This window comes from Babylonia areolata, chromosome 22, assembly GCF_041734735.1.
Source record: "Babylonia areolata isolate BAREFJ2019XMU chromosome 22, ASM4173473v1, whole genome shotgun sequence".
NCBI classification, from domain to species: domain Eukaryota; kingdom Metazoa; phylum Mollusca; class Gastropoda; order Neogastropoda; family Buccinidae; genus Babylonia; species Babylonia areolata.
In genome coordinates, this window is record NC_134897.1 from 18,741,343 (window position 1) to 18,768,842 (window position 27,500).

The 27,500-nt window shown below is 40.5% G+C and overlaps 1 protein-coding gene across 1 annotated transcript in view; it reads left to right on the forward strand.

Annotated features, from left to right (window-relative positions):
- The window catches only part of LOC143296905 (long-chain-fatty-acid--CoA ligase ACSBG2-like), a 26,248-nt gene extending 5,842 nt beyond the window's left edge, over positions 1 to 20,406 (forward strand). Inside the window, 16 exon segments of the mRNA XM_076608902.1 lie at positions 235 to 374; positions 1,144 to 1,305; positions 2,663 to 2,748; positions 3,197 to 3,285; positions 4,818 to 5,019; positions 6,050 to 6,151; positions 6,626 to 6,673; positions 7,398 to 7,577; positions 8,512 to 8,693; positions 9,703 to 9,890; positions 10,970 to 11,079; positions 12,266 to 12,416; positions 13,088 to 13,101; positions 13,103 to 13,228; positions 15,371 to 15,617; positions 16,385 to 20,406. Coding sequence (XP_076465017.1) covers positions 235 to 374; positions 1,144 to 1,305; positions 2,663 to 2,748; positions 3,197 to 3,285; positions 4,818 to 5,019; positions 6,050 to 6,151; positions 6,626 to 6,673; positions 7,398 to 7,577; positions 8,512 to 8,693; positions 9,703 to 9,890; positions 10,970 to 11,079; positions 12,266 to 12,416; positions 13,088 to 13,101; positions 13,103 to 13,228; positions 15,371 to 15,617; positions 16,385 to 16,482 — 2,125 coding nt within the window. The 3' untranslated portion in view covers positions 16,483 to 20,406.
- The last annotated feature ends 7,094 nt before the right edge of the window (positions 20,407 to 27,500 follow it).

The window sequence follows — 27,500 nt, forward strand, 5'->3', positions numbered from 1 at the left end:
ATCAGCAAACCAACGAAAGCAACAGAGTGATTGTGAGCATGTTTGTGTTTGTGTGTATGTGTGCTTGCATGTGGGTGTGCATGCACGTGTGTGTGTTTGCATACGCGTTCATATGTTTGTGTGTGTGTGTGCATGCGCGTCAATGTGTGTTGTGTGTGGGCACCTCTGTGCATTTGTGTGTGTGTCTCTGTGTGTGTGTGTGTATGTATGTGCATGTTTGTGCTTTATGTACAGTTCAAATGAGACAAAGACAGCGACCCCTGTGGAAACAGCAGTGATGCATAGAAGTGCAGCACCAGTGACACAGACCTCGCAGCAGACCAGTGGCACTGACACCAGGAGTCAAGCTGAAGAGGCCGCTTTGAACAGACGACGTAAGTGTGCTGTGTGCTTGAATGGGAAAAGGAAATATGTTGAAGGGAACATTGTTTTAAAGATTTGTTCTTTCACTTTCTAAATAACTTACATTGTGTATGTGTGTGCGCATGCACACGTGTGTGTGTAGTTGCTGATCATGTGTCACATACTGCACTCAGCAAAAGCATTTCAAGCAAACACACAAAGTGTCCAAAGCAAATTAGCAACCGAGTAGATGGAGCATTCATTTGGAAAACAAGTTTATCAACATTGTAATCATCTTCGGGTATATTGTTACAGAAAATGCTTTTGTCATTGTGAAGTTTTGGACAACGGTGATGATTATTACCACTATTATTCTCAAACAGTGATTCAGTATTATAGACTTCTCTACAACCATTATCATTGCCCTCAAATACATCTGTACAAATCTTTTATGGATGTCCGGGTGTCAACATGTAATGTGTGTGTATGCATGTATGTGTGTTTGCGTGCGTACATGCGTGTGTGCATTGTCATTGACACAACATTTGTCTTGCTTGTAAGTCTTGATTTAATACTGCCCAGTGTTACTAACTTTCATAACCATCCCACCTGTAATCCTCCCCATATTGATATTAACTGGTTAATTGTTAGCATTCTAGGCTCCTGTGTGAAGAAGGTAGGGCGCATCATAATAACCCATTATCATTATCTTTATTTCTATTATATATTTTGATATCGGATTTGGTGCCGCTTGTTGCACACCTGATTTACCTTCCAATTCTTTGATTGTCACGCCTCCAGACATAGACGATCCAGTGCCGTCCGATGTCATGTGGACCACAAAGAGAGACGGAGCAGTCAAGCTGCGCACATCCGGTAATGGCGTCAGTGCTGAGAAGCCCATCACTGTTGTCACACTGGTCAAAAACACTGTCAGTCGACTTCCTAATGGCATCGCTATGGGTGAGTGGTTCGCAGTCAGCAAAGAAGTCACTGTTGGCATTATTGTTTTGCTTGAAATAAGTAATAATTTTCATAATTATCAGCATCATTATTTTGCAGTTGTTGTTACAGTTACAGTTGAAAAGTACTGTTGATATTTTGCTTTCAATAGTTATAATTGTCGTTATCAGTGTCATTATTGGGTAGTTGTCACAGTTAGATAGCACTGTTGATATCATTTTGCTTTAAATAGTTAAAATGTCATCATTTTCAGCATCATTATTCGGCAGTTGTTGTTACAGGTTGCACAAGTTGTTGATATTATTTTGCTTGAGATAGTAATAATTGTTCTTATTTTTCAGCATTATTGTTGGACATTTGTTGTTAGTGTTATGGTTGAATATAACTTTTGATCATGATTGTGAATGGATAGTTTTGACAATACTATTATCACAACTGACAATGTCACTGCAAGTACTTCTACTTTTTGGTACTTGAATGTACACAAGTGCACATGTGCATATACACACAAATACATATTGCATTCACAGAAGTGCACTTACCATATGCACACACTTTTTTGTAAATTAAAAGTTTTGATGATCATAATGGTAATAATTTACACACATTTTTGTAAATTAATGGTTTTGATAATGAAAATGATGTTTAGTAAATTAGTAGTTTCCATAATGATCATGATTTTCCAAACATCTTGGATTAGTGTGTGTGTGTGTGTGTGTGTGTGTGTGTGTGATGGTTCCTGTCTGTTGAAGTAGTTTCCTTTAAGAAGTTGTTTTGCATAGCCCTTGCAAAACAGCTAAGAAATTTGACCAGCGCCCACTTCGTCGAAAGGTTTCACAGGAATTGCCATTGAACTATCAGCTTAATAAAATATTACACATACGTGACCAATACTGAAGTAAACATTTGGATTCTTTAATTAGAATTCATCTTAATGCAGGGTAAGAAACAATATATTTATTTCCACCAATATGGAACATTGCCCCTATGATTGTTTTGCAAGAAATTTACTGCTTGAACATCAATATATGCATGACCACATATATAAGCACACACTTCCAACCCCATGAACACCCCCTCCCATTCAACACACACACAGCCTATTTGTATTTCATCTAGAACTATATTGCCTCACAAAAAATCAACAACTTGTGCAAAATAAGTAAGTGTGTATACTTAGTATGTGTATAAGTGTATACTAAGTATGCAAATAAGCAAGTGTGCAGCACTGCACAGCTGCTATGTGTCAACTTCACTTTCTTCTTGTATTTCTTATTCTGTTCAGTTACATTGTAGTTGAAACAAAAAGCACAAACAAACATGCGCATGTCAGTGACTGAAATGGTGTATGTTTCAGCTGTGAAGCGAGAAGGCCAGTGGGTGAAGTGGACTTACTCACAGTACATGGCCGACATCAGGAAAGCTGCAAAATCTTTCATCAAGGTACAGAAACCTCAGTTTCAGTTTTGAGGTGTCAAAGGCACACTGATCCTTACATGCTACACCACATCTGCTGTAAAAGATAGATAATTAATAGATAATTAAAATAAATGAAAAAGGAGCAGATGTCCATGTTTGGGACTTAAACCCATGGACACCCACATCATAATCGAGCTCATTATGCCACTCCGCATATACACATATATACATTCGAAAGAGTAAGATAACTCTCTATGCTCACTTATTACAATTATAACAATAATAATGATGATTATCATAATAATAGTGCATTTATATCTGCTTTCAAACCTCTTAAAGTGCTTCACAATAACATGTCAGTAAGACATAAAGCACACAAGAACACACACAAATACTCACATGGGCACGCACGCACGCATGGGCCCACACACATATAAAATGAATGTCATATGTCAGTTTTTCACTGTTTCAGCTGGGTCTGGAGCCGTACAAAGGTGTGGGAATTGTTGGATTCAACTCACCTGAATGGTTTTTGGCAGATCTGGGCTGTATTTTTGCTGGGTAATGATTCATTTCAATTTCTTTCACATAGTCATTCCTCTCACTCTCTCTCTTCAGGAGTGTGTGTCTTTGGTAAACTTTAATGTTGGCTCAGCAATCAGACATGCTTTTGGTAGCAACATCAGATTAAGCAGAACAATAGATATGAATGAGATCTTTCTGCAATGGCCATCTCACTGTTCAACATGGTGCACAAAACTGAGGGCTATAGGTTGATGGTTTTTAGATGAGAAATTTGACATTTAAAAAGCACACACAAAAAAAAACTGTTCACTGCTAAAGCTTTGCCCACTGATAATTACATACAAAGTAATCATTTCTTGGCAAGTGTTCCTGTTTCAAGTACATCTGATCAACGTCAGATCACGTAAGTTATGATCACTCATAATTTGTGGGGGCTCTGCAGTTTCTGTGAGTGCCAAAAACATAACAGAAATATAATGGAGAATAATCTATGGGTTGATTCGTTACATTTGCATCAGACAAACTCTTCAAGAGATTAATCTGTGGTGAAAACTAAAGGAAAGAAGGAGGCAGACTCAAATGATTTGTTCAGTACAGCCATAGCCCCCCATATGAAAAGGGGGCAAATAACAATTTACACGTGTCATTGTGATTGATGATAAGGACAGCATAGCTTCTTCCAAGACAAACTACAAACCAAAACTGGGTCACAAGTGTCTCTTCGTTGAAATGCTCCATAAAGATAAAGACACAAACCAAACTATATACAGTGTCAGCATTTGATGTCATTAGTAAACAGTCAAAACAAACACTGGATGCACTTCTGTTTTTTCTCTCGTCCTCCCCCCCCCCCACACACACACACTCACCCTCCTGATAAGTTGGACTTGATGGTCTAACAGAACAAGGCTTTACAAAACAATGTGAACTTCACACCAAAACTATATATTGTGTCATCATTCAATGTTATCAGTAAACAGAGTCAAAATAAACACAGGATAATCTGTGTCTTTTGAATAAATTGGACTTGAAGAACAGAATATTTCAAACCGAAGTGAACTTCACCTTCTCTGGATTCCTTGCACAGAAGGCACAATCACTCAGAATGACGTATGTTTTTTTTTTCGTGATATGTATGGACATTTGATAAAGAAGAAGTCTCAGATTTAGAGAAAGAAATTCCAGAATGTCTTTCCTGTAACATGTTTTGCTGCAACATTTCACTCTACATACGTTTGTTGGGCATATGCTGTATGTGGGTGTGCATGTGTGTGAGGTTGAGTGTGCACATGCACAAGCTCTTATATGTATATGCATATATGTATATATATTTCTGAACTCCTATTGCATAAAAATGTTTATGTTCAAATAGATTTCCAATTCATGTTTGTAGTTTTTATGCACACCACCTAATATTACTTGTGACCCTGGTACTCTTGTTAATGTAGACATATCCTATTCTGTTCTACTCAATTTATATTCTGTTGTTTTCTGATCTATTCTGAATTGGCTGTTCTGTTCTATTTTGTTCTGTTCTATTCTATTCTATTCTGTTTTAATCATTCCAGAGGACTGGCCACAGGCATCTACACGACCAATTCCCCCGAAGCGTGTCAGTACGTGGCTGACAGTTGCCAGGCCAATGTGATCGTAGTGGAGAACAACCAGCAGCTGCAGAAGATCTTGAAGGTCAGGGGTCAGCTCCCACACCTCAAGGCCATCGTCCAGTACACCGGCGACGTGGCAGTGAGAGACGAAAATATCTATTCTGTAAGTGTGGCTTTGAAAGACGACAATTCCTGTTCTATTAATGTGGCATTTAGAGATGAAAATATGTATTCTGTTGGTGTGACTGTTCCAAATGACAATACATGATAAATTTTGTAAGTGTGTCCATGAAAAATGACAATATCTACTCTGTAAGTGTGGCCTGCCATAAGAGACAATAGTGTCTATTCTGTAAGTTTGGGATAACTATAATAATAATAATGATAATAATGTATTGATAAAAATGATAATAATAATTATTATTTTCATTATTATTATTATGTTGTATATTTGATAGCGCTTTCAATTCTTTCAAAGTCCTGTACAACAACACATCAGTCAGGGCTCAACACATGATGGCGATGCCTTTCTGCTGTTTAAAACTTCCCCAGCCAAAGTCATGAACCCATTCATTCTGGCTGAAATGAGGAAAATCAGAGTAAAGTGCCTTTGCTAAGGATACAACACCATGCAGAAATGTAGCTTCTTGAGACTCTGATGATTGTTAAATACTCGATCAGAAGTCCAAGGTTTGGCTGAATCTGCCAAGGCGCTTCCGCATTAGGTACGTAAAATGATTCGAAAAATTTTAACTAGCTGCTAACTTATTACTTTATGTCGATTTACTCTTTGATACTGCATCTTTAACTAGCATTTAACTCTCTCCATACGAACGGCGAAAGAGACGTCGTTAACAGCGTTTCACCCCAATTACCACCATCAAAATATTGCAAGCGGAAGGCTCTTGTACTGAAGAGGTGAATGTTGACAAAGAATACCACAATTCTGACGACAGAAGCTAAAGGTTGGGTCATTCAGACACCCACTGGACATCCGAGGGGTCTGTGTAGAGGAGAAGAGAGGACTGGCCGTACTGAGTGAGTTAATGTACAGATTCAGCAACAACACATCTGTCTGAGCCACTAGCATGACCAACAGTGCTACTGTTACTGTTACTGCTGCCTCTGCTTCTGCTCAAAGTGACGCACTGAGTGTATATCTATGGTGCGTGTGTGTGTGCTGTGTGTGACAGTGGGCAGAATTCATGGAGAAAGGCAGAGACGTACCGGATCAGGTCCTGGAGGAGCGTATGAAAGCATTGGCTCCAAACAAATGTTGCCTCTTGATCTATACTGTGAGTAGTGTGTGTTTGTGTTTGTGCGTGTGCGTGTGTGTGTATCACAGTGTACATGTATTGTGTTTTTTTTTAATTCATTTCATGGCTCGAAACAAATGATACTTCTTGCAGCTCTATAGTATGTGTGTTTGTGCATGTGTGTGTGTAGTTGTTTTTTCGTTTTATGTTTCAAAGTTCTAATTCATTCTCGTAATTATCTTCCATGTAGGTGTTTTTTGTGTTTATTGTTTTGATCTTTGCACAGGTCTGTTTGTCATCATCAGTTTTCTGTGGTTATAATGACTGAGTAACTGTGAAATCTTACCAGATGATGTATCACTTCAGCATAATCATATAGCATTTTCATGTAAATCCATTCACAAGTCCTTTTGGGATAAGATCTATCTCTCTATCTATCTGTCAGTCTGTCTGCCAATCTATCTATCTGTCTGTCTGTGTCTGTCTATCTGTCCGTACATTCATATTTTTCAGTCTGGCACAACCGGGACTCCAAAAGGTGTTATGCTGAGCCATGATAATGTGAGTATGATCAATATTTGATTAATAATAGTTCAGCATGATACATATATAGGAGCTTTTCACAAAAGACTTTTTTTTTTAATTGCTTTTGAAAAAAAAACAGCTTGGTATTTGTAAGCAAACATTTGTTTTGGGATTATGATCTTGTGCAACTGTGAGCAAATTTGAGTAGATGAAAAGTATGGTTCTAGTTCTGTTTCCCTGTGCAATTTCCACTGTTTATTTTCCACCATGAAAAGTATTTTCTTTCTGAAAATGAGAAATTGTTCCCACAAGAAGTTTAATGCGAATGTGCTATTGCTGTTCTTCTCACTCTGTATTTTAAACATTGGGCATAGGTATGATAAAATCTCTCTCTCTCTCTCTCTCTCTCTCTCTCTCTCTCTCTCTCTCTCTCTCTCACACACACACACACACATGCACGCACACAGCCATGAAATGAAAGAAACAGATGAGATGTGTACAATGCAGAAAATGGGGTGAAGTGTCACAAGTAATTATGTAGAGACTGCTTGAAAATTGTCAAGAGATTGCTTGAAAAGAAAGATTATTTTTATTTTTATTTTTTATTTTTTTCAAAATAGCAGTAAAAGATGTCAGTGAGGGAATGTGACAGACTGAAAAAAACAGCCTTTGTGACAGAAAACTGGTGTGTGTGCGTGTGTATGTGTGTGTGTGCGTGCGTATGTATGTACATGTTTGTGTGTGTGCGTGCATGTTACAGATAACCTACACGGCCCATGCGACCAAAACAGCATGCGCCCGCTACTTGTCCCTGGCATTTGGAGAGCTGGCCATGGTGAGTTACCTGCCCCTGAGTCACATTGCGGCCCAGATGCTGGACATCTACGTGCTGATTGCCTTTGGAGGCACTGCCTACTTTGCCCAGCCTGATGCTCTGAAGGTGGGTGGTAGAGGAGGGCAATGTTTGTGCGTGTGTGTGTGTGTGTGTATGTTTGTGCTGTTGTAAGGCTGTGTGTGTGTGTGTGTGTGTGTGTGTGTTTGCCTTTTGGAGGCACCACCTACTTTGCCAAACCTGACACTTTGAAGGTGGGTGTAGGGGACAGGAGTGGGTACTACAGTTAATTGCTTTACATGTGAGTGGGTGTTTTTTTATGTGTGTGTGTGTGTACTGTTGTGAGATTTTCTCTTTGTGTGTGTTAGTGTGTGTGTGGATTTATATTGTTTGTGAGAATAAATGTATATATGCTCTATGTGTGTGGGTGGCGGGTGGAATCTCAAGTGCATGTGCGTGTGTTCAATCCACAATTAACATGGAGAATTTTTTGCATAACAGTGTTTTTGTGAGTGTGTGTGTTTGTCTGTGGGCATGGGTTTGTGATTTTATGAGAGAGAACTTTTTTCACAAATGGGTCCTTGAATCTGTATGCTCCAAAATAGTCCCTAGAATATGACAGCAATTCACATGGAAAAAAAAGCAACAGTGTTTGAACAGTCCTATGACATTTTCCAATCATAGAAGAAAAAATATGTTTATACCAAAGCTTTAATGCATTGTAATGAAGATGATTGAGGTGCGGTGCCAGAATCGGTTAGGCATTAGACTACTAATCTAGTACTCACCAGTGATCAGGGTTTGAGGTCTCATTTCTACATGGTGTGGTCTCCTTGGTAAAGACACTTTACTCCAATTTACCTCACTCCACCCAGGTTTTAACTAGTACCTGACTTCAGTTGGGAAAGTTTAAAACAGTAAAATGAGAGGGCTGAGCCCAATGTTCCTGTGCCTAACCCGAGAAGCGTGAATACACTGTCCCAATGGCTATGAAGCGGACATTTAATCTTCTTCTGATTGAAGTTGAATGTGTGGATTGCAGGGATCGTTAGCAACCACTCTGAGAGAGGTGCGTCCCCATGTCATTCTGGGCGTGCCACGTGTGTGGGAGAAGATGCAGGAGACCATGCAGAATGCCAGTCGCCGGGCATCGGGCTTCAAGCGGAAAATGGGAAAGTGGGCCAAAGGGGTTGGCTACAAAGCCAACTACGCTCTGATGAATGGGTAGGTGTCTATGAAGACTGCATGCATTGTGGCATTTCCAGAGAGAGAGAGAGGGAGGGAGGGAGAGACACAGAGAGAGGGAGACAAACTAGATAAAACGAAACAAAATTTTATTTCAAGAGGGTAGTGGAATAAGCATTATTACTTCCTCTTTTTTTTAACACCCAGCCCTTTGATAAAAAAAGGAAGAAAAACAACATAGAAATATATGATTATATACAACATAAAGACATGCACAAATTATATTCCAGGTACAAGAATATTTTTTTAATTCAGTCTAAATTTTACATGAACTGAAAAAGGCACTGGTTGATTTGGTCTTGATAACATTAACCTTGTTGACTTTTTAACATTACTTTGGTTTTTTGTGTGACTGGTTTTAAGAACTGATGGTTATGCAGCCCTGAAATGGCCACCTTTGCAGTTGGATGGGCTATAAGCATCATGGTTTGAATATGTTTACCATCATCTTTGACATGTTTTTAAAGTTTACTAAAGTGCATGCTTACATATTTTTTCACTGTAACGTTTTATGCGTTGTACATGCAAAATCATAATGAAAGGGTATCTTATTTCAGAATAATGTTTCTTAACATATAATGTTTCTAACATATGAGTTTTTTAAAAATTCATAAAAGATCTCTTTTACTGCATGCTAGAATGCAATGTTTTTAGTACTGAACCTGTCATTTAAGAATTTATAAGGATTAATTTATGGTTGTGTTTCTTATTCTGAAGTTGTATTTCTTCAAATACATGTTTTTTAAAATGTTGTGGTCTTTTTTGCATGATAAATTAAGCCACTGTGTTTTATTACTTGCTAGTGTATTCAGCTTACTATGTTTTACTTTTTGCACTTCTAGTCCAACCTTTGTTTTTTATGTGTGTTGGACTTGACTGTGAGCTAAAACATTGTGTGGTGTGAGTGACAGAGACTGTGGATGCACAAATGATTTCCCGTCAGATGGGTAAATATGTATTGTCTTGTATTGTATTTTCTGTTGTGCAGGGGAGATCCACCGATGGGATTTGGCCTGGCAGACAAGCTGGTCTTCAAAAAAGTGCGAGCTGCACTGGGGCTGGATCGCTGCCAGATTCGGCTGTCTGGGGCAGCACCCATCACGAAAGACACTCTGGACTATTTCCTCAGCTTCAACCTGCCCCTGTGCGAAGTTTATGGCATGAGTGAATGCACAGGTGAGTGTTGATGTTGTGTGAAGTTTATGGCATGAGTGAATGCACTGGTGAGTGTTGATGTTGTGTGAAGTTTATGGCATGAGTGAATGCACTGGTGAGTGTTGATGTTGTGTGAAGTTTATGGCATGAGTGAATGCACTGGTGAGTGTTGATGTTGTGTGAAGTTTATGGCATGGGTGAATGCACTGGTGAGTGTTGATGTTGTTAGAAGTTTATGGCATGGGTGAATGCACAGGCAAGTGTTGATGTTGTTAGAAGTTTATGGCAATTGTGTATACACAGTTGAATGTTGATGATGTGTGTGGAAGTGGAAAGAGGTCAGACAAGCAATGTAGGTTCAAGACTCTTTATTGGCTTCAAACAGAAGAATTTGACATGCGCACTGGATATTAAATCATCAGCAACTCCACTCCTAAAAATCACTGAAAGAGAGGGCAGATTGTATATTCTCTCTCCTCTCTTAACCGGTCAGAAAGGAAGAAAAAAATCAATAAATGAATGTCTCCTTGCTTCTTCAGCTTATGGGTGAAGCTGTGAGTCTCAACCATTTAAGAACCCCCCCCCTCCACCCCCCAAAAAACAAAAAAAAACACAAAAAAAAACAAACAAAAAAACAGCAAGAGCAGGTTTTCTAAAACAGCAGACATGTTTTTGGTGAATGTAATATGTTTGAATCACAAAGCAAAATTGACTAGTATTATGCTTGATTTTATTTTATTTCATTTTAATTTTTATCTTCTTTATTTCAACAGATATAAGTGGTTTGTCTAATCAGTCTTTGAATATCATGCTTACAAGTCTTGAGTAGGTTGACACATGGGCAGGTTGACACTGTGACTGATAAGTTTGTGAAATTACACTCAAATGATAATCAGTCAACCTGTCAGCTGATAAATAAATAAATAAATAAATAATCAAATGAATTTTTAAAGTGTGTGCGTGTATGCATCAGTGTTATGTATGTGAGAATGTATGTTATGTGTGTGTGTGTGTGTGTGTGCACATAAATATGGTGCGCGTGCCTGCATGTACACACACTGTCACACATGTATGACTGTGTGAGGGTGAACTGTGTGCAGGTCCTCACAGCGCAGGGTTCCCCTTGATGAACAAGGTGGGCAGCGTGGGCAGAGAGCTGCCTGGTAACACCACCACTCTGGCCAACACTGACGCTGATGGCAACGGAGAGGTCAGGACAATGAGTACACACACACACAAACACACACACACACACTAACACTAACACACACATACGTACATACAAATACACACACACACATACACATTAACACACGCACACTAACACACACACTAACACACACACACTCCACTCTGGGAGGGGCACTCACTCAGTCTGGCTCCATGACTAAGCCATTATTGTCGTTAGTAGGGTCTTAGTAGGTGGTGTCTTAAGTACGTTAAATCAGAACAGGGACCACTAAGCACCACCAAAGTGACTCAGCAGCAATGAAGGGTCTCCTCTGGTGTGTGGCCTCCTGGTGACCTAACATCGATGGTTCCCTGCAGACTGCCAATGCTGGAACTATGACGGACGAACCTGGGCGTGGCTGTGTATGGGGGACTCAAAATGAGGCATGGGAGAAATGCCACTGAAACAGTGCAGATGATGGGGCAGCAAAAAAACAAAACAAAACAAAAACAAAAAAACCACACATACACACTAACACTAACACTAACACTAACTCATCCTTCATTTGTCTCTGTCAGCACCTTATAGTATCTATATCAGTGTTTGGTGGGTTACAGAAGCAAGGACACACCCAGCATGCACACCCATGAAAAAGGAGTATTGCTGCCTACATAGTGGGGGTAAAACCATTCATACATGTAAGATCCCATCATACATAGAAGTGAATGTGGGAATTGCAGCCCATGAATGTAAAAGAAGAAAAAAAAATCTTCATGTTTCTCTTTCATTCTCTTTGGTCAAATACTTTCTTCTTCTCTTCTTCTTCGTTTGTGGGCTGCAGTTCCCATATTCTCATGTGTACACAAGTGGGATTCTACATATATGACTGGTTTTTTACCCCGCCATTTAGGCAGCCATACTCCGTTTTGGGGGGCATGCATGCTGGGTATGTTCTTGTTTCCATAACATGTTTGAAAATAAACAGTAGGGTAGATGGAAATAGCTTTCAAAGGATATGTAGAAGGAATTATGTACATTCTGGAACAAGAGAAACACTGTGTTTGTGTTTTCTCTTTATATGACCATGTATGGATTTATTCCATGTAAAATTATGAAATAATTAAAAGTAATACATTTCAACTTTTCCCTAACCTTATTTAGTATATCTTGACAACGATGACAAAACGAACTATTTAGTGAACTGTTCCACCAACGCTGTGTGCAGATTGTGATGCATGGGCGTCATGTGTTCATGGGATACATCAACGAGGAGGAGAAAACACAAGAGGTCTTTGACGATGAAGGGGGACTTCACTCTGGTGACGTTGGCAGGAAGGACAAAGACGACTTCCTGTTCATAACGGGGCGAATCAAAGGTTGGTTGGGTTCTGGTTTTGTTTTGTTTTTCTTGCTCTTTTATTTCTTATCCCTCTTTTGTCTTTCCGTCTGCCTCTTCCAGCCTGTCCATCCTATTTCCTTCTGTCTCTGTGTCTTTTGTTGTTGATCTGTTTGTCCATGTGTCTACTTTTGGTTTCTCTATTGACTGAAAATGAATTCACTTTCCAAAACCTTAACCTTCTGGTGAAGGTAAATATGTTCAGATTGGTACACTAACACTGAATGCTGGAAAAAGATTCCAGGTTTTGCAGTGACAGTCTGGTTTACTTGGGTAAGAGGATTTAATGCAAGTGGATTTGCTTGAGAGGAAAAGGATTAGCATTTGAGTCCTGTATTTGGGATGCTGTGGAAGTGTCGGTTAAGCGTTGGACTTGTGATTGATCAGTGATAAGCGTTGAAGACCATGTTTTGATCTGCTGTTGTGTCCTTGGGAAAGATAATTTACACCTATTTTCCCCACTCCATTCAGCTGTGACTGGGGGTACCTGACTTCAGTTGTGGAAGTGAAAATAACGGAAGGAAAGGACTGGGCCCCACGCTCCTATGCCGAGCCCCAGACAGTGGATATGAATTCACTACCATTAATGCTGTAAAGGCTGTGGGTCCTTTAACTTTAAATATCAACTGGACTGGACATTGTGTGTTTCAGAGTTGATCATCACAGGCAGGGGGAGAGAACATCCCCCCGGTGGCCATAGAAGACGCTGTGAAGGAGGCTCTGCCTGTCATCAGCCAGTGTATGCTCATCGGTGACAAGAAGAAATTCCTGTCCATGTTGCTAACACTCAAGGTAGGCCCATGTGTTCCACTTCTGATAAACAAACAAATGAAAAAACAAATAAATAAATAAGTAAATGAATAAATAAAGTTCAATCCCATATGTGTAAGTGTTTATACATATGTGTTTGTATGTGTGTGTGAGACAGAGAATAAAAGCAGTAAAGGTCCGTTTCTGATTCAATGTTCAGAGACCGGATACAGTCAACTGTATTAGTGATGTTTAAAAAGTGTGCATTTTGGCGGTCAGTTTGGATAATTTAATTAGCTTTCTGTTGACTTTTGGTTTAAGCATGTCACGAGAAAAACAGGGCAGGATAACAGAAAGTCTAATACAAAAGTTTGGTTGTGAGAAAGGAAAGGAAGTGGCAGAATGCTTAAGATGTATGTCTGCCAATACAGTGTCCGTGAGTGTCTAGGTTCAAATCCTAGCCTTGTCCATTCGCCCAAGTTTGACTGGAAAATCAAACTGAACATTCAGTCATTCGGATGATTTGATAAACTGAGTTCCTGTGTACAGCATGGACTTCGTATTCTGAAAAAGAACCCATGCAACATAAGTGTTGTCCTTTAGCAAAATTCTGTTGGAAAAAATCTGCTTTGATAATTTCAGAAATATACATGCATGCACTCAAGGCCTAAGTGCATTGGGTTATGCTGCTGGTCAGCCATCTGCCTTGCAGATGTGGTGTAGTGTATATGGATTTGTCCAAACACAGTGACACCTCCTTGACAGACTGAAACTGTAGTGACAGATATTTTATGATATGTCTCTTAGAATGTACATCATGGGATTTCTTTTTTAAAAGATATTTGAGAGGTTTTGTGTTTGTGTAGTTCATCATCTGCATACTTTGTAGATCTACTCTTCCTTAATCTACTCTTTAATCTCTGATACACACTGGCATAAAACTGTGTCTCGCATTCATAACTCAGATACTGACAGCTTATTTTGTTGTTGATATAGATTTGTTATTAATTATGTTTCATATTTTCAAGACCGTATTATGCTTTTTATCATGCTTATCCTCTTGGAGACTCTCTCACTGCAGTACCATCTCGCTATGCTAGCCATTAATTACCGTAAAGTTTGGTCTATAAGCCGTAACTTTTTACCCCAGCTTCAACCTCTGCGGCTTATACAATGATGCGGCTTATTTGAGGATTTTAATGATCCCGGGAGTGTCACATTCTCGTCTATTCTTAGCTGCCCTTCAACTCACCAAAATCATGATTTCTGTCCATGAATTTTTGGATAAGCTTCAGGATAGTGTGTTATCTGTTCACATTTTATAAATCAAATTCCCACACATTAAAGCCTTCAGATCAGCATTCAGTTCTGCTCTGCTCAAGCATACACCCTCATCATGCCGAAAACGCGACGAAATGCCTATGATGCAGCCTTCAAATTAAAGACGACAGTGCAAGCGGCGAACCAGCAGTGACCTCCACTTTGCGTTCATGGTCATGAAGCGAAAGCGAGGCTGAAGTCAGTGACAAGGTGGCAGAGGAAGCTGTGCTGGTTCTCTTCAACTCGGACACTGAAGACGAAGATTTCGGTGGATTCAGTGAGCAGGATGACGTTGAATAAATGTGACTATCCCTAAATTATGGATCTTATTTTCGTTGTGTTTATTTTTATTTTTATTTTTGTGGCACAAGCAGTATTTTCACTTGCTTTTCTTTGTGTTGTTCCCACTTGTGTTTATTTCATAACATACAGTATTGACAGCTTTTCTGTAGTATCGGTATGTGTTCCGGTACCGGAAATAAGTGCGGCTTATAAGCCAGTGCGGCTTATGTATGTATGAAGTTCAATTTTTTCAAAAATTTAGTGGGTTCTGTTTATATACCAGTGTGCTCAATAGACCGAACTTTACGGTATATTTTTCATTATGTTTAAATTCTTACAAAAATAGTTGTTATATAAAATTTAACCACACACAGCTTCATTGGATTGAATTCTTCAAAATGCACAGGGTCCTTGCCCACAGGATTTAAACACAAGGTCCCTGACCCCTGAGAAAGGTGCAGCTGACAATTAATACGTCACCAACGCATGTATATTTCTCATGCCCTCAGTTCCGCTGTTGTAACAAACAGTCAAGCATAAAAAAAAGTAAATAACCACCACATGCACATTTGATGTGAACAGGTGGAAGTGAACCCAGACACACAGGAGCCCAGCGACCGCCTGAGCCCAGCGGCCCTGGACTGGATGAGGTCTGTGGGTTCGGGTGCGAGGACAGTGGGGGAGGTGCTGGAACCTGGGGACCAAGAAGCGCTTAACGCCATCCAGAAAGGCATCAACAGCGTCAACAGCCGCGCCACCTCCAATGCCCAGAAGATCCAGAAGTGGTCCATTCTGCCCAATGACTTCTCCATTCCTGGGGGAGAGCTGGGTATGTTGTGTATTGGGGTTTTCTTTTTTTGTGTGTGTTGTGTTGTGTTTGTGCTTGAGGGGTTGTAGTGGCAAGCAGACGATCAAATACGCACGTTAAAAATCCTGTAATCCATGTCAGCGTTCAGTGGGTTATGGAAACACTAACATACCCAGCATGCACACCCCTGAAAACGGAGTTAACTGCCCACATGGTGGGGTAAAAACGGTCATACACGTAAAAGCCCACTCATGTACCTATGTTGTAGCCCGTGAACGACGAAGAAGAAGAAGAGGGTTGGTTGGGTTGTGGGTTTGTGTGTGTGCGTGTGCGTGTGTGTGTGTGTGTGTTTGAAATGATAAAATACCGTATCAGTAAAGAATGTTTTTCACCGTTATTCCACTAGCAAAGGAGGGGGGGAAAAAAGACTGATCACTGCATTGTACTTGTCTTTTTTCTGCTTTGGTGGTTCTGCCATATCGATGCAAAATGTTTCTTTTCGATTTTCCCAGGAACAACTATCTCTTGTTTCCATGTGTTCATTTATATGCTCTGTGTTTATGTTGTATAAAGGGTCTTTGACATGTCACCCTACAGAATCACCCCATACCCAATCACGCATCAAGTTCGTCTGGGGAATGGGGGAGTGAGGGTGATCTGTGTTTTGCTCTGTGTAGGCATCGCAGTGTAAGTATGTCCCTTTTGTTTGTCCTGTAAAATTAATCTTGCTGTTTGTATTTGTTGTAGTTTAAAAACGCTTTTTTTTTCCTCTCTCTGTCTCTTTGCAGGTCCTACAATGAAGATGAGACGGCCAATCATCGTTAAGAAATACCACAAGACAATTAACGCATTTTATGAGGAAGCCAAGCCAGCATCAGCAAACTGAAAGAAGAAGAAAAACAAAAAAAAGACGGCTGTTGTTACATGACAAATTATACTGCTACACTGAGACATGGTGAGAGATTGCTTGAGCTGCAGCATGTGACCATGAAGTCTGTGAGCATCATAATCAGAAATCTGCTGTTTTAAATTTGTTGGATTTGAAGTTTGAATTTTGTTTCCTCTCCTCTTCTGCCCACCGCTGATTTTTCATGCAGTGAACACACTGTGATGCCTGCCTTCACTTTCTTGTGCGGGTGATTTTGGAATGCCTTGATGCATGCCTCTGGGAGAATGGCTTCTGTAGGTTTGTTGATCTGTGTGGAAGAGTCAGGCTGGAAAAAGTTCACCAGTGACATGGTAATATAGTATGTTGATCACATGTAATTGTTGTGAGAGAGAAGAAAACCCTTGTGGTCCACTGTTGTTTTCTTGTTACAAGTTTGGAGGAAAAAAAAAAGAAAAAAAAAGCTACCCCATCTTCTATGTCCTGTCACCATATCCCACCACCCTCCACACACACACCACAACCATCCAAACCCAGATTCGTTCTGTTATGTTCCATGCAAGCATGCATGTACACACACACACACACACACACACACACACACACACACACACACACACACACACACTGTAAACAACCCTACCCAAATTCATTCTGTTATGTTCCCTGCATGCATACACACACACACACACACACACACACACACACCATAAACAACCCTACCCAAATTCATTTTGTCATGTTCCCTGCACTGCCAGTTAAGAGTGGTGGGCCAGTGGTAATGCATCCAACTAGGAAGCGAGTGTGCACAGGTTTAAGTCCAATGTATGGACCTGGATTGTTACTTCTCCTTCGAGTGGTTGTCTTGGTGCTAATCTTTCTGGTGAGAAGATAAACTGAGGACTCATTTGAAGCATACATTTAGCACATGAAAAAGAACCCATGGCAACAAAAGGGATGTTCAGGATAAAATTTTGTGGGAAAAGAAATCCACTTTGACAGTAAAACAAATATGCTTGTATACAGATAAAAGTCAGAAAAGGTGGTGATGTACAGCTGCGATGCATTCTCCATGGGGAGAGCAAACCGAGTTTCACACACAGAAATATGTTGTCACAAAAAGTGATACATACAGTCCAGTTTGATACAATATGATTATAGAAGCTGTCACTGTATCAGTGTTAGGTCATAAATCAGCCCACTTTTTCTGATTCACATCAGATGTTCTTTTGTACTTAAGATACGGCTAATTAATTATCACTGTACAAGCCACAGTGGGGACAATAACTGCTCGGTCACTGAGCCAGACTAACTGAGCGATATGTTTCCCAAACCCTTCTATCCATTTGTCCAACCACCCCTACTCCCATGTTCTCACACACCCTCATCCCACTCTCATCCGCCCTTCCATTTCCTGGCCAGGAGAAAATTGCAATGTTTGTGCAAAAGCACATGCACATGAAAATGTAAGCATTTACTAGCGTGAAGCATATACTAGTGTGAACTTGAAAGGCATGTGCATGTGTTTGAATGTAACAGAGGAAGAGAGTGTTTGTGTTTGCAAAAACCTGTAGAACAAACAATGAATTAAAAAGCGTGTCATATCTGCAGTGCAAATTGCAGTAATTTTACTTTTGACTGGTAATGTTTGTGACGTTTTCACATGCTGCCTTTTTGACAGTCAGAGACTATTTTTGGTGTCTTTATTGTAATAATACATAGCACACTTTGTTCAGTATTCTTTCTCTATTGAAAGAGACGGTGACTGCTTTTGCTGACATGTTGATGAAATATCACACATATCAAAAATACTTATTAAAATATGTTTCACGTGAAGCCTTGTGTGTGGAAACTACCTCCATTTTTTCCGGAGAAAACAGGGGGTTGTTTCCCATTTCCTGTTCACTTCCAAGATGATTTTGTCATGAAATATGTGAATGCATTTTCACATTTTATGGGGGGAAATAGACACTGATACTGATGGATATTTTTACTGCTCTGCCTGTTTGTTAAATTTGCACAAGAATGTTGTGAAAGGCATGTTTTCTTCTTGAAATGATAATCTCAAAATAATATGCATTGACTTCCTGCACACACACACACGCACACACACACACACACACACACACACACACACACACACACAGCTCAGTGCAGCACAGCACAGATACAAAGGTCTTTTTTTGAGGTATTGTTATTGTCATAGTAATACTTTAAAGAACATGTATTTAAACATGTACAAAACTGCTAACCCCCAGGCCCTTCCCTGGATGTAATATAAATATATATACACGTGTGTGTGTGTGTATTCAAGATATATATATATTTATACATTGAATGATAAACCCAGACCTAGATGTCTTAATTTTCCATTAAGAAGTGGAAGAAGCATCAAAAGTTATTTCATCTAAACTTCTTGTTTTGCTCTATAGTTTTCTGCTCATGTTGGCTTTTGAAAGAGGTATTTTTAACAAAGAGGTCTCTGCCAATCTGCCGTAGGGAGTATCTCTTTCCTCGGGAGTGTTTCTCTCTGGTCAGCAGTCAGGAGCAGGCATTCATTATCGCAGCAGATAAAATCTGGGAAGACCCTACCGATAGAAGCAATTGTTGACCACCACTGTAACCAGATTATTCAAAGCGACAAATAATCTATTGTTTTTCTTTCATTTGCAACTTGGGCATTTGCCTCTGTGTGTGTGTGTGTGTGTGTGTGTGTGTGTGTGTGTTTTCTGTTTGTTTTCTCTTGTTCAAATTATGATTATATTGTCATTGAATGCATGTACAAGTAACTCAAGTGGAAGGGGTGGGGGGTGTAAATGGACTACAGATTGAATGAATGTGAGGGAGATAGTATAAATCGCAAGACCGACAATGACATCTATGTGCTTGTGCATTTTTTAAATATCTCAGCTCTGTGCTATGGACACATCAAAAACATAAAAGCAAAGTCAGGAGCAGGCAGTATACCCAATGAGCATTGCACAGTCCACACTAAACATCTATCACTTGCTGTGTATATGAACCTCCCACTTGGGGAAACAACTGGCTAACATGAGCATTAATGAGAGATCTTTAAACTCACAACCCCACTCCAACCCCCCCTAAGGCCCCACCCCTATCCAAAGCGCAAATCAGATTTCAAGATTAAGATTAAAATCAAGACTGTTTGGCCTTTCCACTTTTATTTGGAAAACAAAAACATCTGGGCTTGGATTTTATAATTCACTCTGTAATAGCATATTGTGTATTATCCAATGAGCTCTTAAGATTTGTAGGGCGGTGTCCAGTGTGTTTGTGTGTATGCCATGCCTTGATAATTCACATTGATTGAAATATGAATCTGTAACTTTGCATAATAGCAGACATTACTGTTGAGCCAATCAGTTATCAAGAATCTCTTTTACTAGGCGTGGGGTTGATATGTTGTAAGCCAAAACTTTTAATGCTGAACACACTGGATGGAAATAATTTTCAAACTTTTGTTGTTGTTGTTGTACTGTAAACAAATTGTTAAGTCTCACTGATGTTCATTCCATTCATTTTCAAATTGTGTTGATTTTTGTTCTGGTTATTTATTTATCATTTTTTGGAATAACTTCAAAATGTGTACATCAAAAATGAAACTACATTGTTCCATGGAAAGATATTTACACCATATGTTTGCTATGAACATTTACTGTGAAATTTGGACTTTGTCTTGCAGAAAGAACATATCACCAAAGTGATACTGAAGCAATAAAATGATGGAACTGGACTATTTTAAATCACTCCGTGAAAGATGTTATTGTAGGCCGATACAGGCTTTATATATGATAAAATGAATGATGATGTTTAATTTCTGGCTATTCATTCAAGCAGAAAACACCTTATTAAAAAAACACATATATGTGCTGGTTTCTTTTAAATAAATGTGATTTTTCAGGGTTTGAAGTTGAGCTTGTGTTATGTTCGTTGACCAAGGCTTCAGAGGGTACCCTTGTGCCAAAGTTGCTCACCACCGTGCTTGATCTTTTCAAATCGCATGATGCAAACATCCAGACAAACATGGTAATCCTGGATTTCAGTAAGGCTTTCGACACTGTACCACACAACGGACTGCTACACTAGCTGAATCACTACGGGATCAGAAGACCCATCCATACATGGATCAAGAACGTCCTGACCCGACATAAAATGAGAGTGATCCTGGAGGGAGAGCAATCGGAGGAAACAGAAGTGATAACAGGTGTTCCACGAGGTACAGTACTGGGTCCTTTACTCTTCCTGTGCTATATAAACATCCTTGCCACAATCCACAAATCAACAGTACGCCTTTTCGCAGATGACTGCCTCCTGTTCTGAGAAATCCACTCCTTCCAAGACCATATCACCCTACAGAAATACCTGGATAGTCTGGAAGTATGGGCGAAAGACTGGGGAATGCGATTCGATGCACAGAAATGCTACATTCTATCCAGCAAAGGAAAATCTCCCGACTTTTATAGATTAAATGTAGTCGTACTAAAACAAGTTCAACAAAACCCATATCTGGGAGTACTGATCTCAAACGACCTGAAAATTAATGGACTGGCCACATTACAAACATTTGCAAAAGAGCCTGCTGCTCACTCAGCTTTCTCAGACGTAACCTGAGGAAATCCCCCCCAGAAAGCCGTCGAATGGCATTTAATATCTCACTTGTCCGTTCGACGCTAGAGTACGGAGCTTCAGTCTGGGACCCAAAAAGGACATCGAAAGGCTTGAGAGAGTCCAACGCCAGATTCATTACTAGGGACTACGGATCAAGGAATCCAGGCTGCCTGACACAAATGCTACAAAGTCAAGATTTACCACCTTTTGAGGATCGTCACAGAACCATACGACTTACTATAAGGTTCAGGATCATTGACAATCAAATACCAGCCTTACCACCAGGCCTGCAAGCATGACCAGCAGAAGATCCAAGCCTACATCTTATAAAGACCATGATTATAGACAATGTAGTAGAAAGGAGAAATTTCAATAACAGCAAGGGCTTTGTCATTTCATTCTGCAGGACGGTCTAAAGAACAATAGCGGAATGGAATCAGCTGGAGGTAGTTGTGAGAGCAGGGAAGACCGCAGCAGTCAAGGCGGCCATCAAAAGACCCCATGCAAGCTACTGTTTCCCATCAATAACAGTGGGGTTTTTTTGTTTTGTTTTGTTGTTTTTTTGCATGCGCTCTCCCCAGTTCCGTTGCGACGATAGCCATACTGGCCTCTGCGACGAAGATATTCTGATCCTGATTTTGGCTGTAACTCTTGTGCGTCCCAGTTTTGGGGAGGGGGGGGGGGGACATGTAAACACGAGCTCAGTTTTCACTCAATGATACACGCATGAGAGCACCACCTGTCTGTATACTACTCATGAGTGATCTTCGCACGAGGGTATGTGATTTTCAAAAGAACAACTGAACAAATAAAGCAATGATAATAACTAATGTAGAAATCAGAGTTGATCGTTTTGGGGAGTGAGTTCACACACACACACACACACACACACACACTGAAAGAAAAGAGAGCGGTGAACTCAGCACGTGGTTCTCGTTTTTTTTTTTTACGATTTGACCAGGGGTCATTGCGTTGTTGTCAGCACACACACACACACACGCGCGCGCGCGCCATCTATGACCATCAGTAAACAGGTGCCTGAAGGATTGGCACCTTGTCGTGATGGGGTTGTTTGGTGTGGGTGAGGGTGTTGGGGAGGTGATGGGCTTGTGTGCCTTAACGATCCATAAGGCAATGCAGGTGGGAACCAAGCCAGGTGGAGGCCTGACAAAGTGCAATCCCCAGGTTGGTCCCCAAGGCTAACAACCCGGTCCCCTTAAAAAATTTTTTTTTAAAGGAAAAAGATCTTTGTTACGGAAACAACAACAGAAGAAAACCACCACTGAAGTGTGTGAAGGGCCTCCTGTGCCAACGGAAGATATAGGTTCTACTCGGAATGAATGAATGACAGTGGTGGTGAAAGCCGAAAGGAAGCTACTGATCGGAAGACGGAAGTCCAAAACGCCAATCACACACACACACACACACTCAGTCACTCACACACACACACACACACACACTCACACACACACACATGAGTGAAAAAAAATGGACTGAGCACGTGATTCTCTTTTATTTCGATAAAAGCAGTGATCGTGTTATTGTTGTCAGCACACACACCACACACACACACACACACACACAGATGGACTCAGCACATGGGATGATAAGTGTGTATTCAGACAGAGTATGGAATGGAGTGCCTGAATCACGTAAGAAACTGAAAATAATGTTTTCAGATTTGAAAATAAAGGATGTGACAAACAGACTGTAAAAAATTGATTAACTGCGGATATTGGAAGAGAACAACATCACGGGAAGCATGGCCAAACAAATTAGCCTGGTTCCAGTTCTTGACCTCAAAAACACTGAAATGATGTATCACTTCCTGGTTTCGCCATCTGTCACGATTTTTTTTTTTTTCGTTGTTGTTTTGCAACACGTCTCCTTCGAAACCTGAATAAGAAAATCATAGGCCTATTCTTCATTCGTCGGCACCTAAGAAGACATGCCGTGGTTTGGACAGGGTAGGCAGGATAGGGGAGGGAGGGGGGTGGGGTGGGGACGGGGGGGGGGTCTCGAGGGGAAGAAGGGTTGTGGACCTTCCAGCACATTCATCACTTCTGACCTTAAGACAAACCACAAGTTCCGTCACCATCCCCTGGAAAAGGAAAAGTCCCATATTGCTTCAGAGCTCAGTTTACCCTGGGGTCATTCTGAGCTAGCCCCTAACCCCCACCCACCCCTACTTCCCACCCCCCACACGGCGTCATTTGTGTGTTTGTGTGTAGTCGAAAAGGACTTACTTTTAGTTGGAAATATTTCCCTTTTCTACAGGTTCTATGAAGCTATTGAAAAAGGAAGCGAAGTATTCTGGTCTGGCCTGGAAGACGCGCGGAGCCATTTTATGTCTGGTGAAGATGGACTGACCCGCCCGTAGTTGGAAATATCGCCCCTTTCTACAGGTTCTATCAACCTGTTGAAAAAGGAAAAGGTTCACTTTGGCCTAGCCTTTTACTGACATCCCTCCATCCCCCACCTTCTCTCCTTTACAACTTAACGGAAGTAAACGCCAGGGAGTTATCCTTTTTAATGGCCATTACTGATATTAACTGTACCAAATTTACCCCCGGCAGGGACCATTTCAAGCTAGCCTAGTATGACCATCATATCCATTACTAGTGGAGGGTGGGCCTGGAGTTAAAATGGCCTAGAGGTAACGCGTCTGCCTAGGAAGTGTAGTGTAGCGACGCGCTCTCCCTGGGGAGGGCAGCCCGAATTTCACACAGAGAAATCTGTTGTGATAAAAAAATAAATACAAATGCAAACAAACTAGGAAGAGGGTTTTCGTCTTCTTTTTCTTCGTTCGTAGGCTGCAACACCCACGTTCACTCGTATGTACTCGAGTGGGCTTTTATGTGTATGACCGTTTTTACCCCGCCGAGTAGGCAGCCATACTCCGTTTACGGGGGTGTGCATGCTGGTTATGTTCTTGTTTCCATAACTCACTGAACGCTGACATGGATTACAGGATCTTTAACGTGCGTATTTGATCTTCTGCTTGCGTATACACACGAAGGGGATTCCGGCACTAGCAGGTCTGCACATATGGTGACCTGGGAGATCGGAAAAATCTCCACCCTTTTACCCACCAGGCGCCGTTACCGAGATTCGAACCCGGGACCATCAGATTGAAAGTCGAACGCTTTAACCACTTGGCTATTGCGCCCGTCGGAAGGGGGTCAATCCTGACTGATTGAAGTTTACCACGGGATCATTCCAGTCTAGTGTATATGAACTACGGGGTAAGAACTAACGGGGGTAAGAATTGGCTGCAACACCGGGAGGCTGTATGGGTGGTTGAAGGGTTGGTGCCGGCTCTGCATTCGGTGCTTTCTCAACAGTTCACCACTTTCTCCGGCACCCCGCACTATTTTGAATACTGAATCAAATCAGCAGCAACAACAAAAAATCAAACAGTATCAGTATCAGTATCAGTAGCTCAAGGAGGAGTCACTGCGTTCGGTCAAATCCATATACGCTACACCACATCTGCCATGCAGATGCCTGACTAGCAGCGTAACCAAACGCGCTTAGTCAGGCCTTGAGAAAAAAAAAGATAAATAAAATAAATAAATAAATAATAGATAAATACATAAAAATACTACTACTACTAATGATAATATTACATAATAAATAATATCAAACAAACAAAGAACAATCAAACGAAAAGTATATTTCTGCCTCAAAATATTGTCAACGGCAATGCTAAAGCGACATGTCATGAATATTAAGTTAAATCAGTTACGGAAAACTACAACAACAAAACCTGCGACAACAAAAACCCACCAGCGAAAAACCAAACAATTAAGAAAGAACACAAAAGAAAATTGCATTTCTGCCACAAATAGTATGTCAACGGTTTTGTCAGAAATGATACAAACACATTTCAAGCACAAAAATACTTGTTGATCTGAACAGCTGAAAGCCTAGTTTTCTTTCTCTCACTTGAATAAATAATCAGTTGAAATGCTAATGTAATTTTACTTGTAGAATTAGGCCGATTAAAAAGAAAACTAAGTTTTTTTTTCTTTCTTTTCGTTTCTTTCTTTAAAAATCAAGCGAAACTTATACTGTGGAAACTACTAGAACAAGCTGAATGGCACCCACTCCTTTTCTTGATGTCTGCATTGATAACTTTGGCTAGCAATGAGTAAGCCAGGAGAGAGAAAAGTGACAGAAATGTCGCAGATACCGCGTTGTCTTTGAAGCAGTATCGCATATTAAGTCAGCTCTGAAAGGGACTGGGAAGGTGCAGCTGGACGATGTTCAGTTCAGTTCATTATCTTGAGGAGACGTCACTGCGTTTGGACAAATCCATGTACGCTGCTTCACATCTGCTAAGATGATGCCTGACCAGCTGTGTAACCCAACGAACGGTGATCGACAATAAATAGACAGTGACCAACAATAACTGCACGATCGATATTTTCTTCTTCTTGTCGTTGTTGTTTTTCTTCTCCAGTCTAATATCATCATCTTAGATGAACAGACTATAAATAAATGAACGAACGTTCTTCTTCTTCTTCCCTTCGTCTTGTTTGTTCATGTTCTTCTTGTTCATCTTGTTCATCATCATCATCATCATCATCATCTTCTTCTTCTTCCGAATGCCATTTAAGAGTTTCTGAAGCGAAGAGTTTGTCTGATGGTGAGCAGACTTACAGTTCTTCTGGTTTTAAAAAGAAATCTTTTGTTTTGTTGTTGTTGTTGTTGTTATTGTCTTCTGTTTAGAATATCCTTTCCCTGACCCTTGTAGGCAGACGTTTTAATTTTCTTTTCTTTTCTTTTTATTTGTTTTTTAAACAAGTCTCCCTGTATAATCATTAAAAAATTTTGAGATGCTGGCTCCGACTCGTAGATCTGGAGACTAAATCGCATACAAGGATTACCAATTGCCACTTCTGTAGTATTATTTAGTTGTCAACATTGCCTTTCATTTCTTTCTTTCTTTCTTTATCTGTTTATTTGTTTGTTTTTTTTATTCCCAACAGCACATTCCAAACTTTGTAAAGTTGAGGATTGCATAGGATTACGTCTGTCTGTCACTGTCTCTCAACTGATGCAACCAAAACACTTGTGTGCGCTTTTGCTCTCCCAAAACATGGATTGTTGAAATTCTCTTTCGGTCGGCCTTCCCAAATATCTGGTAGACTTCAACCGATATAGAATCACGCTGCCAGACTCATTTACAGAGCTTCTAAATCTGACCACGTTTCTCCTTTGCTTCAATCTCTTCACAAGTTGCCCTTTTCTTTCGATCGAACAAACTTAAAGTTGTCCTTCCTGACTTTTCTGCAGTCAGCGTGTCTGGACCAGAGTAACCTTCTGAACTCCTCCATATCTATACTCCGTCTCGCCAGCTCCGCTCTTCTTCTGATACTTGATTTCTCAGGACACCTCAGGTCAGAACTAAGACGACTTCCTGACAACCTCCGACATTCTGACTCCCTCGCCTCTTTTAAAACTATGTGGTCTCAAAACTCATCTCTTTTCCGAGCAACAAGTTTTGTTGTGGCATTTCCATCAAAACAGGAAGTACTTCTGTACCTGTGGTATGCTTGCCTGTGTGTATGCACAGTTATATGTGTAAACATCATGAATGTACGTGAGAATGTGTGTGTGTGTGTGTGTGTGTGTGTGTGTGTGTGTGTGTGTGTGTGTGTGTGTGTGTGTGTTATATTACTCATTTTTGTCACGACATATTTCTCTGTGTGAAATTTAGGCTGCTCTCCCTAGGGAGAGTGCGTCCTACACTGAGAGCGCCACTTTTGTTTTTCTTTTTTCTTATGTATTCTTTCCTGCGTGCAGTTTTTTCTTTTATTTGTTTTCCTGTCGAAGTGGATTTCTCTACATAATTTTGCCAGGGACAACCCTTTTGTTGCCGTGGGTTCTTTTACGTGCGCTAAGTGCATGCTGCACACTGGACCTCGGTTTATCGTCTCATCCGAATGACTAGCGTCCAGACCACCACTCAAGGTCTAGTGGAGGGAGAGAAAATACTGGCGACTGAGCCTGGATTCGAACCAGTGCGCTCAGATACTTTCGCTTCCCAGGCGGACGCGTTACGTCTAGGCCATCACTCCACGTGTGTGTGTGTGTGTGTGTGTGTGTGTGTGTGTGTGTGTGTGTGTGTGTGTGTGTGTGTGTGTGTGTGTGTGTGTGTGTGTGTGTGTGTGTGTGTGTGCCGCGCGTATTGTGTTTATATGTGTGTGCAGTTTGCTAGGTACATTATAATGTGTACATCGAACATTGTTGTAATATGCTGCGTATGATATTGTGTGTTTCGTAAGTATCCATTAAATTGTTCCGGATATCATTAGTAATAGTAGTAGTAGTAGTATTTCATTCATTCGTTAGTGTATTATTCTTTTTGAAGAGGAAGTACA